At 38.1% G+C, this 20845-nt stretch overlaps 1 protein-coding gene across 1 annotated transcript in view; it reads right to left on the bottom strand.

Moving 5' to 3' along the window:
• Positions 1–20845, bottom strand: part of RUFY1 (RUN and FYVE domain containing 1) — a 2127773-nt gene that overhangs the window by 1850656 nt on the left and 256272 nt on the right. The window contains exon 3 of the mRNA XM_044069383.1: positions 5551–5668. Within this exon, the coding sequence (XP_043925318.1) occupies positions 5551–5668 (118 nt within the window). The remainder of the gene's footprint in view (positions 1–5550; positions 5669–20845) is intronic.

The raw sequence follows: 20845 nt of genomic DNA, 5'->3' as shown, positions 1-20845 counted from the left end.
AAAGGGGGAGTTGGTGAAGGACGCCTTGAAAGGGTCCGCAAAGTTGCACAGTCGCATCCAGGCGTGCCTTCGTAAGGCAATGCCTGTGCCTGCAGATCTACTCGCCACATCTGCTGCGTATGAAACCAGTCGCATGGAGGAGTTCACTATTGAATTTAGGGTTGCCAACTGGGAGTTCATTGTGTCTTTGAACCCCTCAGCTGTAGGATCCTTCATCAGTTCACCCATATCCTGGAGTAAATCTCTTTGGAGACGGGTGAAGTGGCATAAGTAGTTCAGCGACCGTGACAGAAAAGGTCGCTGACTTAAAACATCCACTTGCCGTACCTGTCCATGGTCCTAGATTCTTTATTAGGAGGATGGACAGGAACAGAAGGATCAGCTAGTTCCTTCTTTGTGGCCGCAGCCACCACCATGGCATCAACCGGGACACCTTTGGAGAGAAACTGTTTGTCTGAGGGAGCAGTGATAAATTTGGATGGTCTCCTCGGGGTGGGTTCCACTGAGTCAGGAGCCGTCCAAGCCTTCCTTGCCACCACTTCCATAAGGGGGTCAAAGGGAGGGGACACCCAGGAGGTAGAAGGGCGAGAACCAAACGCCTCAAGATACACTGACTCGTCCTCCGAGGAGTTAAGGGCTGGCCAATTTCCCCTCTGTTTGAGTATTTCTAGGATGTCCGCAAAGGAGACATCCTCAGAGGGGGAACGGGGGGACCCTTCGGATTCCTCCAAGTCAGTGTCAGAGGTGATAGACTCAGGGGAGTCAATGTGCTTCCTCTTGCACTACCTCTTCCTAGGGGGATCTCCTGCAGGGTCAGGAGAGACCTCGGAAGAGGAGGAAATTCCCAATGGGGAAACTTGAGGAGTTGGTTCTCTACGGTGTGAGACAAGGGGGTGAGCAGAAATCTCCGCAGGCACTGTAGAAGGAGGAGCTGATGGAACCGACTGCGGGGCAGAACCCGGTTCTAGCACGCTCCGCATGACCTCGAAGGCATCCCTGTCAGGCAAGGTCCGAGGCCCTCGCGCCGAAGAGACAAGGACCCCTCCCGGCACCGACAGAGACGGCTCCGAAGCCGATGTCGGAGCCGAACTCACCAGCGCCAAAGCCCCGAGAGTGAGAGCGGGGTTGGACAAGGGTCCGATGCCACTCTCCCCCTCGCAGCCGACGAGGGAAGCCCGGCGCCGAGACCCCTCCAAAGAGGAGATCGGAGCGGACGACGGAGCCGAAAACGATGGTATCGGATCCGACGCACCGACAGTGATGGGTCCAACAACCCTTGGCTCCGAACTCGAAGGAGTCGGAGGAGGAATATAATGAGGGACGGGAATAGCCAACGACTGATGAGTCGGGCTATGGAGCATTTGGGCCAGTGCCTCGGACTTAAGAAGTCTACTCATCACCCTCTGCAAGTCATGGTCCGACAACCTGGAAGACCGAGAGGAATGTGATTTGTGACTCCGCTCCGAAAGGAGAGGAAATCCTGGTGCCGAGTGTACGGAACCGATTGAGGGGGACCTGGATCTCTTCCTGTAAGATGGCTCAGATAATGGTATCGGAGCCGATGGGGATTTAGCTTCGGCTCCAGCCGGAGCCGAAGTAATAGTAAAGGTAGATCCTATGGAAGGGGATCTTGATCTCTTTTTAGAATGTGGCTCCGACAGTATCGGAGCCGATGAAGCCTTAACAGCCTCGGCTCCAGCCGGAGCCGAGGTAATAGTTTTAGGCCCAAGAACATCGGCTCCGGCCGGAGCCGATGTCGGAACCTGCTTCGACATTTCTACAGTCGACTCAGGAGCAGGAGTCGACTGTTTTGAAGCCTTTGAAGGTTTTCCCGAACTGGACTGAGTCGGGGGGCCTTCAGGCTTTAACAAACCTCTTAAAATGAGTTTGTTTTTGCGCTCCTGCAGGACTCGAGGGCTGAAACCATGGCAGACAGCACATGAGTCCTGCAGGTGCACCGGCCCCAGGCAATACACACAAGAAGTGTGACAGTCTGTCAGAGACATTTTCTGACAGCACGAGTCACACTTCTTGAAGCCTGAGACCTTTTCTTTAGACATCGAAGGTAATGCCTGACAACAGCAAAAAACACACAGACACACCCTGAATAAAAAAGTTATTAACTAATAACTAAAGGCTAAAGCCACAAACACACACACACACACACAAAAACCCTTATTGACAAAAAAAAGGGAAGACTAAATTTAGTCACTGAAGGACTGTGGGGAAGGGAAGGGGCCGAAGGCCTAAAGATAAGGGAAGAAGGGGAAAAAATATATACTCGACAAAGAAGGGGGTCGAGAGATCTAAATATCTAAGTTAAACTAAAAGGGGCTATATATAAACCACAAAAACGAGTTTTATAAGTACCAAAAAGGTAAAAGTTAAACCAACCTGCCTGAGCCGGTAGAAGAGCACCTCGTCAGCTATAGCGGCAAACGAGATCTGGGTAGTTACCGCCTAGCATTGTGGGATATAGGGGAGCCTCGAGCCGGTGGAATTAGCTCTCGAGCTTTTAGTATTGACGAGTCGGAGCCGAGGATCGGCTCCGAACCCATCCAGCAAGAATGAAGGCGAGATTGACAACTTAACATTATGATGTTACTGGCAGGGAAGGAGAATTACACTGACATGTCGTATATTCCCTCCTAAAACTATTATTAAGGAGTTTACGAGGATTTGGGGAGAAAGAAATATCTTTCAGCACAAAATATTTATGGGAGGAGACTGGAACTTGATTTGCAATAGTGAATATGCATCAGGGGATCTAGAAGGGAAAAATATAACAAAAAAGTGGGTAAACTTCTAAATAAAAATTAGAATACCTGGAATGGAATTATGTGAATTTACTAAGAGGAGCTCAGACAGAATTTAAATGTTATTCCCCAAGGTACAATAACAATACTAGACTGGACAGAAATTGAATTTCACAGAAGCATGAATATTTAATTGAAAGCTTTGAAACACATTCAGTAACTATTCCAGATTGTGCACCAATAAAGACTACGATAAAGATGGAGGGCAATGAAGTAAATGAGAGACACATTCCTACTCCTTGATCAAAAAGAAAAGAATTTAAGAATGCGTAGTTGAAATTATTAAGGAAGACAGACATTTCTTCAGAACAGATAGCTAGGGAGTGGGATAAAAATGACAATGGTGTTTAAACTATGGTAGAAATATTCGAAAAAGTGATATAGGAACAACGTAGTAAGAATTATTTAGAAGGGTAGTCAAAGGTTAAAGTATTACAGAAGAAGAGGAGTCACACAGAACAAGAACAGGAGCAAATGCTGACTGCAGAGGGAAAACAGGGGAATATTCAGGTAATATGCATGAGTTTAGAAAGGTTGATGTTAAGCAAATATTTTTTATAAAAACTCCACAGCACAAAAACTCTTAGCATAATGACTTGGGCAATAAAAGTAGAAATTGCCAAATTTAGGACCCTTTGACAAGAAAATGAACCAGAAATCCTACAGAGTCATGCGTGACTGGTGCAGCATTTCAGAGTAACCTTGAAAAGTTAAAAAAAGCACATGAATGAGGTAAAATCAAGAAAAGGTACAAATGCAAATATTTATGGAAGACTTAACTATGCCAAGGTTAGAGAGAGATGAGGTTTAATGATTAATAGCTACAACAGGAAGGGATGAGATGAAATGATGATTTACAAATCAACAGGAATAAGAGAAATCAAGAAAAGGTACAAATGTAAACATTTATAGAAGACTTAACTATGCCAACGTTAGAGGAAGACGAGGTTTAATGATTAATAGCTACAATAGAAAGGGATGACATGAAATAATGATGTACAAATCAACAGGAAAGTTTCTAAAAACAGATGGTATTCCTGTGGAAGTTTGGACATTAGGAGGGAAGAAAGTGATGATCTAGAAAGTTTTGTTTAACAATGTTTTAGAAGAAGAACAATTCCAGCATATTGGAATAAAGCTGTTGTGGCTGTATTACCCAAAGATTGGTAAAGTCCCTTCAGACTTGCATTATATACAGGAATTTCAAAACATAATTGTAAAGTGTTTATAACTAGTCAAGAGAATGGCAGAGGTGTTACCAACTCTGATAGATATGGCTTAATGTGGTTATGTGGAGAAGAGGTAAATATAAAGCCCTATTAACAGAATAATAAAAATCTGGAGGGAAACAGACTATAAGAAAATGCCATTATTTTGGTTTGTCATGATGCAGGAAGGCATTTAATAGAATCAGTTGGAATTTTATACACAAGACACTGGTAGCATTTGCATTCCCCAACATAATAATAGGGTTAATTAGGAGGATATATGAAGGGTTACAGGCAAGAATTAAAGTGACGGGATTTCTCCCCCACAAGATGTTTGAACAGAGAAGCCTGGCAAGGTATCCTCTTTCCTCTTGGTTATTTGCTTTATACTTTGAGCCTGCCTCACAGCAAGAGGTTCTCCCATTCGATTCTCGGCTGGAGTGCAGGGAGTGCCTTCTGTGTGGAGTCTGCATGTCCTCCCCGCGCTTGGGTGGGCGTTTGAAAGACATGTGTAAATGGGCATGCCTTCGTTGAAGGTTGGACGTCGAGCTGGCACCTCTGTGTTCCTGAAAATCTACTGCCAATCATTAGCGGACCAGAGTTCCGCTGTGGCGACCCCTAACCGGGAAAAGCCGAAAGACAACAACAACAACTTTGAGCCACTGGCAAGCAAATAATGGACTTACAATTTCAGGGACATACTCAAGAATAGTTAGCTTTATTTGTTGATATTATTTTGTACTTGATAAATCCAGAAAAAAAAGGCAAGTGCATTTCACAAGTATTGAGAAAAATAATTTTTACAGCCATATAATCAGACAATTTATCTCTTACAGAGTACATGGTATTCTGCAATATATACAATTCTAAAAATTGGGAAAAAAATGAGTTTATATCTCGTGGAACTTTTCTCCCTGGGCCTTTGACGAAAATGCATTCTGATGAAGTCTTTGGATGAAAGCGCTAAATCTATTAAATACTTTACTTGGTGAACATACTCGTCTGGTTTCCTACTGCCTTCCTGTGGATGTTTTTAGTGCATGGTTGCTCTTTTTACATTTCTAGGGGTTTTTTTATTTTATTTCTCTGCTGAAAATGGTCAACAAACCCAGTCGGACCTTCCCGGTAAACAAATGTCCATAAATAAATTATGGACTATAATGGCTATTGTTAAAAGGACCATTACAAGAAAATGGAAAAGTGATAGAATTTCTTCAAATTGAGAGGAACCAAGTCTTTTAAAGAAAGCAATATTAAACAAATAAGAGATCAAAAACAAAGATATACTTCCCGAAATACTCTTGGTCCAAAGTACAACTAATATAAACTCTGAATACAAATGACATAGCAATGCATCTTATGCGTCAGATTGCTTAACTTCCTGATGTGTGATAATTCTAGTAAATAAGTCAATCAATAAATGGAATAATTAAATAAGTACATAAATTGTAAATGGTGTACACACTACTTGATTAGAATGTTTTTTAAATATTCATAAGAAAAAAAGTACACAAGTTTACACATACCTAAGTTCTGGGAGGTCCCTTACACTTGATGCAATAGCTGAGGCCTCTGGACAAAGTTTCTCCACCAGTTCCAATGGACCAAAGAATGATTTGCTCTGTCCAATAAATGTCTTCTTAGCTGTAAAGAATACAACAGAACATCTGTTAAATTTTTCCCCACATCAGAATTTTAACTCAAAAGAGGCAGCAAACTGAGATACTAACTCTAAGAGGGGCACAAAATGCATCACTAATATAATTCTGAGTGAAAATGTTGAGAAACGTACAGCATCAATGTATCATTTATTAAGTCATCATTTTGCTACAAACAGGAGACTATGACTTACATGATTGTAGATATGGAATACAGATAACAAGTGTATTACATTAACACAATAATCGAAATGTGAGTATGCACGCACACACACATGCACATATGCATTAGGTTTTGTTTTCAAATTGGTAGTTTAATGTAAATCAACTACAAATAACTGCACTTGAATATAACGCAGAGTCTACAGTTTATATTATATATGCAAACACATAACTATATAATATAAACTGCAGACTCTGATTTATATTCAAGTTCAGTTATTTATAGTTAATTTACATTAAACTACCCAATTTGAAAATGAAACAATTATAAGTGCAGTACTGAGCCATATTAATTTATGTCTTTCAAAATAATGGGTTGCAATTTATAGTCTGTATTCTGGTCAAATTGTGAGGCAAATGTTTTTAATACTCAGTCTCACTCCCTACAGGCCCCAGCTAGTTTGTCTGTCCAGTACTTTCCCCAGAAACTACCAGACAGGCCAACATCTGTGAAACTCAGATCACTCTCTACAGGCTGTGGCCTATGTCTCTATTCAAAGTTCTACCTCTCTGCCAGAAAAGACCACAACTGTTTCTACTTCTGTTTCTCTGACCTTCCTTTATGTAAGACTGGGTGTGTAGCCTACTCTTCATGGCAGTTGTAGACATTCCCCCAGACTACCCACAATATACAGCTCCACATACCCCACAGCAATTTCTACTGGACACTATACCACAATATGTACACATATATAAAACTCTTGTCACAGTGTGCTATAGTGTTGATGATGGTGCCTGATAATCCAATATTCAAAAAAAGTAGAAAGTAAGATGAGAAATGAGTAGTTCAGACTTGGATCAAGATGCAGTTCAACTGATAAGATGTTTTCAGAGACACAAACACTGAAGAAGTTAGAAATGAAGAGTGTTGAAATGAGCATTTCTCAACATGCATAAGACATTTACAAGGTCCCAAAGAAAGCCGATTTGCGCAGTCCTGCACTGGTTCAAAGTCCCACAAACAATGGCAGAAATAAGGCAGGCTATGTTCAAATGAATCAATGACAAAAATGAGAGCAAATTTCAGACTCCCAGAGGGATTACTGATGACAGTAGGAGTGCATTAGGGTTCTGAGCCAGTTCCTGTTCATTCTGGGGATAGTCTACATCAGCAAACAGGTCAAGACTGGAATTATAAGAAGGCTTCATACACAGATGATGTGGCATTACAAACAAACCTTGGACAGGAACTTCAGCAAATGGTAGGAAACTGAAATGCAAAACTCAAGGCATATAGGATGAAAGAGTACAGACAAGACTGTGAATATTGCAGTAAAAGGAGAAAATAAAAAGAAACTGAAAATTGAGCAGAAGAGAAACATTGGAACATTTTAATATAGTCAAGTACCTAGGAGGTGTGACTCAGAAGGGAAGTTTGAATGAGGTGGTCAAAACTAGAATCAAAGGTGCTGCAGCCAGCTGCCACAAAGTGTCAGGGATGGTGTCCGACAGGAAAACCCTAAGGAGCTGAAAAGTAAGGTGTAAAAAGCAGTGATGTAATCAGTGCTTTTGTATGGTACAGAAATCTGAGCAGTGAAGGTAGAGTAGGTGAAGGTAGAGCAGGTGAGGAGTGTTGAGGTAACAGACATGAAGTGACTGAGATGGATGCAGGATACTCTGTGTGGAACAGACAATGAAATCAGGACATCAGAACTAAAGCCAAAGTAGCCCCAACTGAAGACAAGGTGAAGTAGAACAGATTTTGGTGGCTCAGTTACATGTGCAGGAAATCAGATGATTTGGTGAAGCAGATTTTGAGAGACACAGGACAAAGGCAAAGGGAAATGATGACATCCAGCAAAAAGAAGGATGGGCTGTGTGAAAAAAACATCTGCAACAGTAGGGTATGACTGACAAAGAAGGCAAGAGAATGGCACTGACTCAAGAGCGATGGCAGCAATTGATGCAATATCCTGATCTCATGGAAAAATGGGAAAAAAGGGGTTAAGAATGACTGTGTTGATAAAGCCACAGTCACAACCACACAAACACACACACAAGCCTGTTTTACAAGCATGAACTTGTGTACATGTGAAGAAAAGGGTGCCACTGCTGCTGAGTATGTGGTGCTTCAATCATATGCAGTCACAATAAACTTCTCATTGATGCTGATAGCATGTCCACAACATATGAGTCATTTGTGAGCATTCTAATGAATATGATAAATGTTACACAGTGTCAAATGCAAACAAGTTTATTTTTAAGTAGTTTTCTAGACCAAAGTTCTGAACTCTAATTTGCATTTCGTAATCTGTTTTCAAACAGAAAGTTGCCATTTCACTTTAACTTATTTAATTCAAAAGAAGTCCTCGGTGTTTCATTCTTATTTGGAGAACCGGTCTGATTACACCCACAATGTTCTTGATGTAAGCCAGTTCAGCAGAAATCTGTAAGCTCTGGTTCATAGGAGGTTACTAGGCTAGTGGCCCTAGAGTCTTTACAAGCCTAGCCATGTTAATCCTGAGTTGCCTCAATTGTCTTTGGTTAGATGGACGTAATTCGCAGAGCGTGTCTATGATAAACGCTGACTACCTCTGTCCATGATTAACATGGGTGCCACCCCTGGTGTGAATTTGTGGTCTGCCATCCAGTTGTTCAAGTTGCACTTGAAAAGGGTCTGTGAGGAGCTCTGCTTCACGTGAACTGGAAGTTTATTCCAGAGTAGTGCCAATATCCAAATTCAGAAATTTGGTTTATTCTCCACTACAATCAAAGCATCTATAAAGCTTGAAACAGTAAAGTCTGGCACTTTCTGCATGTTGCGAGAAGGATTTATCCCACTACACCAATGCAGATCAGATACAACAACAGAAGGAAAGAAAAACAAAAGCTTTCTTTTAAGGGTTTCTTGAAGAACATGCCTTTCTTTTGTCCACTTTTTCAGATTTGTGTGCATTCTTGTTCTTTAGATCTTTTGTTTTCACTTAAGATTCCCCACTGTTGTTTTGTTTTCACTGCTGTTGTTTTTAAACTTTTGGTTGCAACTCCTTCCTTCTCATTTCTTTTCTGAATTGTGTATTTATTTCATTTTTTGGTGTTATTTTTTTCCACCCGAAAGTTTCTTCAGTTCTTTCTAGCTTATTTATGTTATTTCTTATGTACTTTACTGCTGTTTATTTATTTTACATTTGTTTATCGGGGAGGTCCGACTGGACAGAGCTGCCTGTTTTCAGCAGAGGCCCGGAGAGAAATGCTCCAGAACAATTGCTAACACACTATACATAAAGGTATTTACATGAGCATTGTGGTTTACACATACATTTATAAAATATATTGATTGCATAAGATATTTACATAAGCACAGTGGTTTAACCATACAATTAAAAATATAGCAGGTAGTAACATACGATTGTTCATACAGTATGTTTAGTAGACATAATCTTGAAGATGTACTGTAGTTAAGACAAGAAAGGAAAAATAAAAAAAATACTAGCCAGATAATTGTGAAGATGTAGTGAAGATAAGTGAAGAAAGGCAAAACTAAAAATAATAGCCAGTTACTTTGGTGTTTGAGACTTTTTATATTATACACAGACTTACTATACCTTATTATTTACTGATGATGTAATTATTCAGGAAAGTCTGACAGTCATTATAAATGCAATGATGCAATTCTGTAGGGGGGATAGTTTTTATGACTGGGCTAGAGCTCTCAACACATCTAATACTGGTATAACTCTGAGACCACTGCACCTTGAGTGCCCTGAGATGATACAGTTCCGAGTTTAGTATGTACTCACATGTTAGTGTTGTCAGTGTTGGCATTTTGGGGATCACAAATACAGTTTGGAAACTTTCAACAAGAATCCACTGATGGGACCATCAGCGAAGTTATAGTATCTGTAACTACGGATTCCTCAGCATCTAATCCCAACCCTATATCACCACATCCACTTTCACCTTCAAACCTGTACCCACACCCTATACAAAACTACTCAAACTTAAACTGTGCTCTTCTTCACCTGATGACCTTCCAAGCGAATGCCTAAAAATAGCAGCCAATAGCAGGTCTACCCTTTCTCAATCCTTATAAAGTAGGTCAAATCCAGGAATTCCATGTTCCCTCTTTCTAGAAAAAGAGAAACGTTATCCCTCTGCACAAAGGAGAAAATTCAAGACATTAATAACTTCAGACCTACAGCAATCTTATCTCTCCTTGCCAAAATACTTGAAAAATGTATTCAACAACAATTGCTAGACTATCTCTTGCAGGAAGAACTACTATCCCTTACACAACATGGCTTCCGTCCTTCCCATAGTACTAGCACTGCCTTTCTAACATTATATATTATATATATATATATATATATATATATATATATATATATATATATATTACTGTTAATAAAGCTAGATAAAATGGCAAACTAGTCTCTTCCTTATTTCTAGACTTGTCTAAAGCCTTCAACACGGTTTGTCACAGCAAACTTCTACTTCAAATAATGTTCTCACTAGGTCTCTCTCAGCCCAACCTTCTGTGGTTCAAAAGCTACCTGTCCAATAGGTATTAGTAAAATGTCACTCTACACTCTCTCCATACCTCCTGATCACCACTGGTGTGCCACAAAGCTCTATCCCTGTTCCCCTCCGCTTTAACATTTTCACTAACACACTCTATACTTCCACACAACAGGTCTCCCTAATACAGTAAGCAGATGATTTCACTCTCATTTGCACATCTGACAACATGGTACATCTCCAAAAAATTACCCAGAAAGCTTTAACAGCCACTGAAACATGGCTTCTTAATTCATAACTCATGCTCAACCCAAAAAAGACCAAGCTACCCCCCCAAAATCCCTCTCTCATGAAAAAACAAAATTTAAAGTCCTCTTGTTTGATAATCCAACCATTGAAGGCACCTCTCATAGCAAACTATTAGGGGTGATCATCATCAGCCCCCTTTTTCCAATTTTTATACATGGGGTCGGGGTATCATGTTAACTGTCACCACCTCTCTCGATTCAGTGCCACACTCCTGCCTTCTTCAACACTAATGCTGACTATCGCAGATCTTCTTTCACACAATCCATCCACCTCTTTGCTGGACTTCCTCGCTTCCTCCTACCTTCTTCCATTCTGTCCCAAGTCTTCCTCACCAGATTGTCTTCTGCTTTTCTACACATGTGGCCAAACCACCGCAATCTGTTCTCTTTGATTCTTTTATTTTTTGGAATTGAAGCTACTTTGGCTTCTGCTCTTACGTCATCATTTCTTCGTCTGTCCCACAATGTGCATCTTACTACCTTTCTCAGGCACTTCATTTCCATCACCTCTAGCTTCTTCAACTGTTCTGCCTTTACTGCTCAGGTTTCTGTACCATACAGTAGTACTGGTCACACCACTGTCTTATACACCTTGCTTTTCAGCTTCTTTGGGATTATTCTGTCATAGACTACACCTGATACTCTGCCAGTTGGCTGCAGCCCTTCTGATTTTAGCTTCGACCTCTTCATTCAGACTACTCTTTTCCTCAACCACCCCTCCCAGATACATGAAGCTGTTTATCTGTTCCACTATCTTCCCTTCTATCTCTATTCTCAGCTTCTTCTGATTTCCCCAATGTCCTGCCATTACCACCATCTTATATGTGCTTATTTTCATCCCATGTGCCTTCAGATTTGCATTCCATTCTCGTATCCTTTGCTAAACTTCTAGTTCAGAGTCTGCCTGTACTGCTACATCGTCTGCATACAGCAGCTTTGTTGATCTGTCCCCTTCAACCTGTTTGTTAATGTAGTCCATCACCAGTATGAACATCAGTGGACTCAGAGCTGAACCGTGGTGTACACCCATTCCCACTGGGAACCCCTCTGTGAGGCGATCACTGTTCATACTTGAGTCACTGGGTCCTTGTACACAGCCTGCATTAATTCTACCAATGTTTCCGGGACTTCAAACCACTGCAGTACTACCCAGACTAGCTTTCTTGGGACCTTGCATATGCTTTCTCCAAGTCTAGGAATGCTCAGTTGGACTCTGTCCTCATTTCTAGCTTCTTCTCAAGTATCTGTCTCAATGCAAACATTGGATCAATTCTGCTACATCCTGATCTGAATCCAAACTGTTTATCTCCCATCTTGCATTCTACTACTCTGTGTATCTGTTTATCAATCACTCTCTCCAAAACGTTCATGCAGTGTGGTAGGAGTGTGATCCCTCTGTACTGCCCACAGTTGTCTATGTCCCCTATGTTCTTGTACACTGGCACAAGTATGCTTATTCTCCAGTCATCTGGGATACTCCTTTCTCTCCACACTGCTATTAGTACCCTCAGGAGCCATTTATCCCCTCTCTCACCCAGCATCTTTATCATATCTGCTGTCACCTCATCTGAGCCTGCTCCTTTTCCTGACTTCATCTTCCTTAGTGCTGTTCTTACTTCTCCTAAGGTGGGCTCCTCTTCCTCTCTAATTGTAGGCTGTTTCTGGGGCTGTACAGCTTCTGTGGGGTTTTCTTCATTCAGAAGCTGCTGGAAATACTCCTTCCATCTGCCTTTGATGTCCTGTGGACTGGTAAGCAGGTTGTTGCGGGCATCCCTTAAGAAGGGTGTCTGACTATCTTCTTTATCTTTCTGTCTTTGCCTTGCAACCTGGTACAGTTTCTTTGTGTCCCTTACTGAGTCACTTTCCAGAAGCTGGTAGAGTGCCTCTGATGCCCTACTCTTTGCTATGACAACTTCTTTCATAATTTCTTTGTTAGCCAACCAGTAGTCCTACAGTGTGCATCCTACCATCCTTCTCAGGTACTTCATGTCCATTAACATTAGCCTTCTCATCTGCTCTGTCTTTACTGCCCAGGTTTCTGTACCATACAGTAGTACTGGTCGCACCACTGTTTTGTACACCTTGCTTTTCAGCTTCTTTGACATTCTTCTGTCAGAGTATCAGGTGTAGTCTATGACAGTTGGCTGCAGCCCTTCTGATTCTAGATTTGACCTCTTCATTCAGACTACCCTTCTCCTCAACTACCCCTCCCAGATACTTGAAGCTGTTTACCTGTTCCACTATCTTCCCTTCTAGCTCTATTCTTAGCTTCTTCTGATTTCCCCAATTTGTTGCCATTACCACCATCTTATCTGTGCTTAGTTCCATCCCATGTGATTAGGGGGTGATGGTGGATGATAATCTCCAATTCTACCTGCATATACAAAACTGCATAAGAAAAACTCGTCAAAAACTAGGGATGCTTTACAGAGCCAAAATCTTTCTCACTTACACAACTAAAACTACACTTGCCACTACTTATCTCCTCCCTACTCTTCTTTATTGTACTTCCATCCTACTAACCTCCAGGCTTCAAAAAAACTAAAATTTTAACAATTCTGTAACAAAGTTGCTAAATTTGCAGCACATACCCCTTTCAGAACCCACCACTGTAGAGCAATGAAAAGCTTAAATTGGTTAGAACTGCCACATCAACTAACATATACATGACTTCTTACCCACATATAAAATTATCCAGCATCAAATCTGCCTGTCCAGCATTAAAAACATTCTAAATAACTACATTCCCAGTCAGTCATTCTAATCCACTGACCAAAAACGTCAGTCTGTCTACAAACCTAGCAAATCTGCTGGGTACTGTTTGTACTCGTACAACGTTGCTAAGGCCTGGAACTCCTCACCTGTCTCCATTAGGTCTATACCCGCTTTCCCATCTTTCAAAACCACTCAGAAAGACTTCCTAGCTAAAATCTGTATCTGTTCTTGCTCAAATCCAGGATAAACTATATCCCTAAATGTGAACAAATATCATTTAATTCTTTATATTACCTTATTCTTCCTTCTTCACTTACTTCCTTACTGCTATCTAATTCTCTTCATTAACTTTCTCTCTAAATATACCCATTTACCCTCAATTCATATTGCAGTTCCTATTAGTCTAACTTGCCTTTAATTTCTCTAAAAACTGTCTAAAGTTTCTCTAAATATTAAATGGGTTTACCTTTACATGTGCGTATTGCACAATGGTGAACAGCAATTTTCCAAAAGGCAGTTTGCAAAGTTTGCAAACGCCCAACGGAAAAAGGTTTGAATGTGCATTGAGCGAATGCACAGTGAGAATTCGCTCACTGCACATTTGACATTCTGGGGCAGATTGCACTATAGGGGGGATCGGAAAATGGTTCCTTTCCCCACTGTAGTGCGATCTCGGAGTTAGAATAATAAAGTAGGGGGTGGGGGGGGTGCAGCCCTCCACATGGGGGTGCAGGGGGGCTTGCCCCCTGCATTACACTTTATCTAATTTTTTTTTCGACGTTAATGTTCAAAAATCAGCGAATCGGCTTTCCGATTTGGTGATTTTCAAACATTTACAACTGTCGCTGTTTCAAGTTTTGTGGTTACGATTCGCTCATATGAGCAATCACACCACTGTGTTTCTCTGTTATGAAGGTAAACCTATTAAATGATCATATCATTTGTATCAATTTTTATCCAGTGTTTTTACATTGCCTAATTTGTTTTAACTGTTTAAATTTCAAATGCTTTTGTTTTTTTAAGTTTTTTATTCAATTTTAAAAGTGAATAAACAATAGCAAAGAACTGCAATATAGAAATTTAGATAATACATGGATGAAAGAAAAACAATCAACATAATGGGTGTCCACAATTAAAAAATGTATTACTATAAAAGTCCTTTATAGGAATCAATTATTCTTGAATGTTCAGGTACTGTTTGTATAGTAACTCTTTGAACTTAGTACACAGGTTATAGGATGAAGTAACTCTAATGGAACCTGCTTTGATGGTAGTCAGTTCCAATTGCCAAACTTCGATTGCAATATTCTTAAATTCCATAAAAGGAGAAGACTCATTTTCCAATTTCTAGTCACTACTGTCTTAGTAACAGCCAAAATAGACCACAACAATGGGTATTTTATTCTTTTAACACAGTCAGGGATAGCTGTATTAAACAAAATCAATGACTTGGTTAAAACAAAATTATCAGGAAATAATGCCTGTAAAAAGGTTAATATTAGACCAGGAGGATTTAAGAACTACACAATCAAAAAAACATGCAAAACAAATCAGTCTTAGTCTCCAAATTACATCAACAGTATGCCATGTTTTTCTTACTTATCATTTCAATTTTATATGGTATATAAAAGGATCTGTACATGAAATTTCCAAGAAAACAATCTCCATTTAAGAGAAGACGTGGTCATTCTAGATGATATTTTATTTTATTTATTTGTAGTTGATTTACCAGGATAGTCCATTGGGCCTGAAGTACCCGTTTTCAATGGAGTCCTGGGGAGAAAAGCTCCAAAACAAAAGTACAAGGAATTACAAGTAATTGAGGTTCACACTTTAACACTTACAATCATATTAAACAGATCATATTAAAAGCAATTATCAACAACAGTGGTAATAAGGCAATAATAGTGGTTTTGTTCTTTTATTATTTTTATTAGGTGGATTACTAATGTAAAATAATCCCAATAACATTGTCTAATTTTTGTTTCATTTCTAATCTCTTTATATAGTTTAGAAATCCTACTTTTAATAAGTAAATTCTGCTGTGTGACTAACATCAAAACATTTAATACCTTAGGAAGAGAAGTTCTTATTCTTGGAGACATTAAGTCAATTTTATTGTCTACAAGATTGTAATTCTAACCAGACACCACTACTTAGGTCATATTTACTAAGTAAGTAATCTGAGTGCAATTTATCATTAGTCAGCAGTCAAGACCAATAAATGAGATCTTTTTCTTTAAGCACCATCTTAGAGAGGTTTGAATAAGGGATATTACTTTGTGTAAAAGCAAAAGGAAAAACGAACATCCAAGCTTTATAAGCTAGATTTTTATAAACAAATGTTCTAAATGACTTTAATAAAACTGACAAATAATAGGAAAGCATTTATTTGAGAATTATTAGCTGTGAAATAATCTTTTAACACCCACATAAATTAATTATTTAATATTAGCATTCTATAATAATTAGAAGACTTACAAATGCTGAAACAAAGAATTTCTTGAAACCTTTTCCATCTGGCTGAGTAATACTTCTTAGCCAAGACAGACAGTTTTGAAATCAGAAGAAATGGAATACAACTCTAAATTCACACAAATAATTCTTCTAGTAGACCAGTCTCTTACATGGTGGGAAACAGCTACTCTGGGTTTATTAGGAAACCAGAAAAACTTTAATAACAGTGAATTGAATTCCATTATGTGTGATCTGAGGGGGTGTTAAAGACAAAGCCTGTATAATATATAACATCTCGGGTAGAACAATCATTTTAATAGTAGAAAGCCCCTCTTCCATTGTGAAGAAGTGTTTGTTCCATTTATTTTTGAGATGGTTAATCTATTATATCTTTACTATTACCTAATATTATTCGTAAATAAGTTGGGTTACCATCTTGAACAACATATTTAGTGAATCTCATGTTCAGGTTATTAACAGTAGAGTCAATAGTAAATCTTTTTGTTTTATCATTATTAAAGATTAGACCAGATTTCCTTTGAAAACTACTCACAGTCTCAAAAATAGCAGAAAGGGAACTGTTATTTCCTTTAACAGTAACGAGGATATCATCCGCAAAAAGATGGATTTTGGAAGTTACATCTGTACTTAACTTAATACCCTCAATTTCTGAGTTCAGACTTATAAAGTTAGCTAATGGCTCTATAACAAGAGTGAAAAGCAAAGGGGATAGAGGGCAGCCTTGTTTGGTTCCTTTGAGAATTTGAATGGATTGAGAGGTGTATGTACCTATCTTGATACAGGCCTGACATCCTTTATAAAGTTGATTAATAAGTTGTATGAAATTACTACAGAAATTTAGTTCTTCTAAAACAAGGAAAAGATAATCCAAGTTAATAGAGTCAAATGCACAATTTAAATCTAAACTGACTAGGAGACAAATTTTCTTTTGAATTATTAGCAAAGTTAATTATTGTAAACACTCTTCTAATGTTATAATATGTACTCCTATTTAAAATAAATCCGGTTTGATCTTTGTCTATCAAGAATGGGAGAAACTTCTTTAGTATATTAGCGTGAATAGACTTGAACATTTTATAATCAACATTTAAAAGAGAAATTGGCCTATAAGAACAGCATTTAGTAGGATCTTTATCAGCTTTCAATATGGGAGAACCAAGGGTATACTTCCATGATGGAGGGACATTATAAAAATCTTTACATACGGAAAAAACTTTATATAATAAGGTTAAGGCTTCTTTTATATATTTCAAGAATGATTCCACCATTACTCGGTGCCTTATTTCATTTTAAAGCATTAATATGAGACTGAATTTCAGACACTGAAATTGGTTTATCAAGCGTTTTAATTTGGGTACCCAATAGCTTATTTTTTGTATGTTTTTTAATAAAAGATCTAATCACTTCTTCAGGGTCCAAAAATATAGATCCCCGATTAGTTTTATTATAATGGTCTCTGAATTCCATCAGTATATCGCCCATGTCAGTAACATTTTTCTTATTTTTAGGTGAGTAAATTTCTTTAATATGACTAAGCTTACAAAATCTTTTAGTTCTAACTGCTAAACTACTCAAAGACTTTGAATTAACCAAAAAGTTTATAAATGTGAACCTCTCTAAATTAATCATGGTCCTGTGATTAAACATTTCTAAATATTTGTTGTTTAAAGCATTAATTTCCTCTATTTTATTAGCTTCACCTTTTTTAGTCAAGTAGTTTTAATTTATCAAGTTTCCCCTTGTATCTCACTCATTTCTTTATCTCATAGCTTTTCTTATTTACATACCAGTTATTAATTCTCCCATACAAATAAACTTTCAATACATACAACATATATATATATATATATTTCAGAAGTCTCACTAATGTAATTGCACTTAATGAAAAGCTGAACTTCTGATGTAAGAAAATCTTTCAGATTGGTAATATAGGCTGGTGTCTTTTTAATCTAGGCACAACTATTTGAACTAAGCATCAATTCAAAAGTTATAGCATTATGATCAGAGACGGGGACATGAAATTACTTTAACCTTATAGAAACTGCTTATAAACTCATTTGAAACAAACTATCAGTTCTAGAATATGTACCATGTCTATGAGAGATAAATAACATTTCTTGACTGGGAAACTCCAACTAGAACAGAGCCTGTTTTCAGCAGAGGCCTGTGGAGAAATGCTCCAGATGCATGTCTTTAGAATGTGGGAGGAAACTGGAGTACCCAGAGGAAACCCACAAAAACACAGGGAGAACACACAAACTCTGCAGAGAGGGCATCCCAGCTGAAAATGGAACCGGAGAACATCTTGCTGTGAGGTGACAACTTTAACTATTCCACCACTGCAAATATGAGTGTAAAAACGGAGTCGAAATCAGAGAAGTAATTAATGTCCCTAATATAGAATTTATCAGTAAAATCTTCCAAGGCTTTAGCTGAGGGTAAAATTCTTCTTTTGCCAGACGTATTAGAATCTTTGTCAGTCAAAATACAATTAAAATTTCCTGCAAGAATATTTCCTTTAGATATTTGAACAGCCTGGTTTAGACGTAATTTCACAGTATTAATCCCTGTCCCTGGGATCCAATAAATATTAACTAAGGTATATAATTTCCTTTAAGCACTAATGTGACTGAGCAAAACATACCTTTGTCATCTTTATATGTATAAATAATTTTAGGTACAGGTAAAGAATTTTTCCACAATACGGCTACTGCACTTTTCTTAAGAGAATGAGGAGAACTAGATAAGTAATAAAATTTAATAAATAAAAAAAAAACAAAACAAAAATACACCCCAGAGAACAAATATTCTGCTACGCAATGAAAAAATGAAATAAACACTAATGATAATAAAGGAATAAACCACAGCACGGCACGAGGAGCCATAAAACACAAACTTTTAATTAAACAAGGAACACATATAAAAAAGAGGAAAGCACTTTCACAATTAGCTTCATCAGACCATAAAAACCATGTCCCTCATCATGCAAATATATACACACAACCAACCAATCAAAATCAGGTTGCGTTAATTAAACAATTATTCATCAATTAAAAAACATCTTATTTTACAGAAAATATATATCCTTCTAAAACATGAAATACCATAAACATAGAAAATGTATAAATAAAAAATGTAAACACAAAAATATACATGTAACAGAACATTAGAAAGACATTTCTGAACATTTCTTTAAGCCCCTCAATTTTAAAATGGGTATGAGGGCAGCTTTCTCATTTAGAATTTTACCTTGGTCTGCCCTTAACCTAATAACCCATCTTACCTCCTTACTCCTCTGTGAAGTTCCTAATATCCCCCTCACGTAAGATAGGCTTAATAACATACATAACTAAACATTTAAAAACATGCTATTTATCAGTTTGCATAATACATTTTGAAAGTGCATTATTAGTTGAACATACCCTGATATTATACAAATGCTCCCTTATCCTATCTGTTTTGCCTTCATAATATGACTGACATAATAAACAATGGGCTAAATAAACCACATGTTGAGTAAAACAATCAGCGGATACCTTAAAAACAAATCTTGGTCCAGTATCTGTGTGTATGAATTAACCACTACTATCGATGTAATCACAGTTATTACATCTACCGCACTGAACTGTAGAGAAAGTATCAGTGCAACTACCAGTTAAGGACTCCCTTGCATAACAAAATCCCTTTTAAATTCATCTTATTCTTATACAAAAAACATGATACATCCCCTCTCTCTCTCAGCTTGGGATCAACCGTTAACACAGCCCAATGTTTCTTAATAATATCTACAATCTTCCTAGTATCATTTGTATAATGTAGGGGGATTGTATAATGTAGGGGGACCTTAACCTTTCTTAAACCCATCCTTGAAGTAGCAGTCACTTCAAAATCATCCTGGGGTGAATAATAGAGGCACACTATATCTCCCCCAAGTCTTGGTACCTCCTTTAATACATTGTCTACTTCCATTTTTTTAAACCCTCTAACCAGGAGTCAACTGCAAACAACTCAGACTAAAACCCATCCCCTGATGCATTAAGTCTAAATGCCCTCATACCTTGACCTTTAATTATGTTCTTGAAAACATAATTTGTATGACCAAAAAGGTAAAGCTAATAAAACAAGAGGAAATTAATGCATACTACATCTGTGTAATAAGGTATTTCTATAACATAATTTCCTAAACACCCCCATGTTCACCAAGCCATTATCTAATCTTTGTACAAAGACATCTAAATATTCAATCTTAACGTCAGAATGCCACAGAAAACCTTAAATAAGTAGTTGATATGTTTAACAGATTCTAAAAAAAACATTGAAATCCTCTTTACCACTTGTCCAAATAAAAACCAGGTCATCAACAAATAGACAATAAAAGGGTATAAAATGCGTAAACAAATCCATCTTGAACATATATTCCTCTTCCCTTGCTGCCATAAACATGTTGGCGTAGCTATTGACACAAAGTGCCCACTGCTACGCCATCTTTCTGCAAATAAAAGAGCCTCTCAAACATAAAAACATTATTCTCAAGAACTGTTTCTAGAAACGAGCATAACAAATCAATGAACGAATGACTTTAACCACTATATTTGATTAAATAATTCTTCACTCACTCATCCCCTTCACAACTGGGAATCATGGTAAATAATGACTGGACATCTAAAGTCACAAAAAAGTAATCAGTTTCTATAGGCAACATTGCAGTATAGCCATAAAGGTCAATCAAAAGTTGTTTAGAATCTTTCAAGACAAACTTATTATCTAAAACAGGGTGCAAAAACCTCTCCACAAGCGAAAAAGCCTCCATACACCAATTTCATCCCGCAACTATAGGTCTTAAAGGAGGTGGAAAACAATTCTTATATATCTTGGGGAGGCCTTGAATTATGGGTATTAAGGGTTCGTTCACCATCAAATAAAATAAAGCAAGAGAAATCAACTTACTCATTAAACAATCATTCAGCATGTCTAATATTCTT

Source organism: Protopterus annectens, chromosome 4.part0 (assembly GCF_019279795.1).
Source record: "Protopterus annectens isolate FY-2018-M chromosome 4.part0, PAN1.0, whole genome shotgun sequence".
NCBI lineage: Eukaryota > Metazoa > Chordata > Ceratodontiformes > Protopteridae > Protopterus > Protopterus annectens.
Note: the sequence above shows the minus strand (reverse complement) of the source record. Positions and strands in the feature narration are given on the sequence as shown.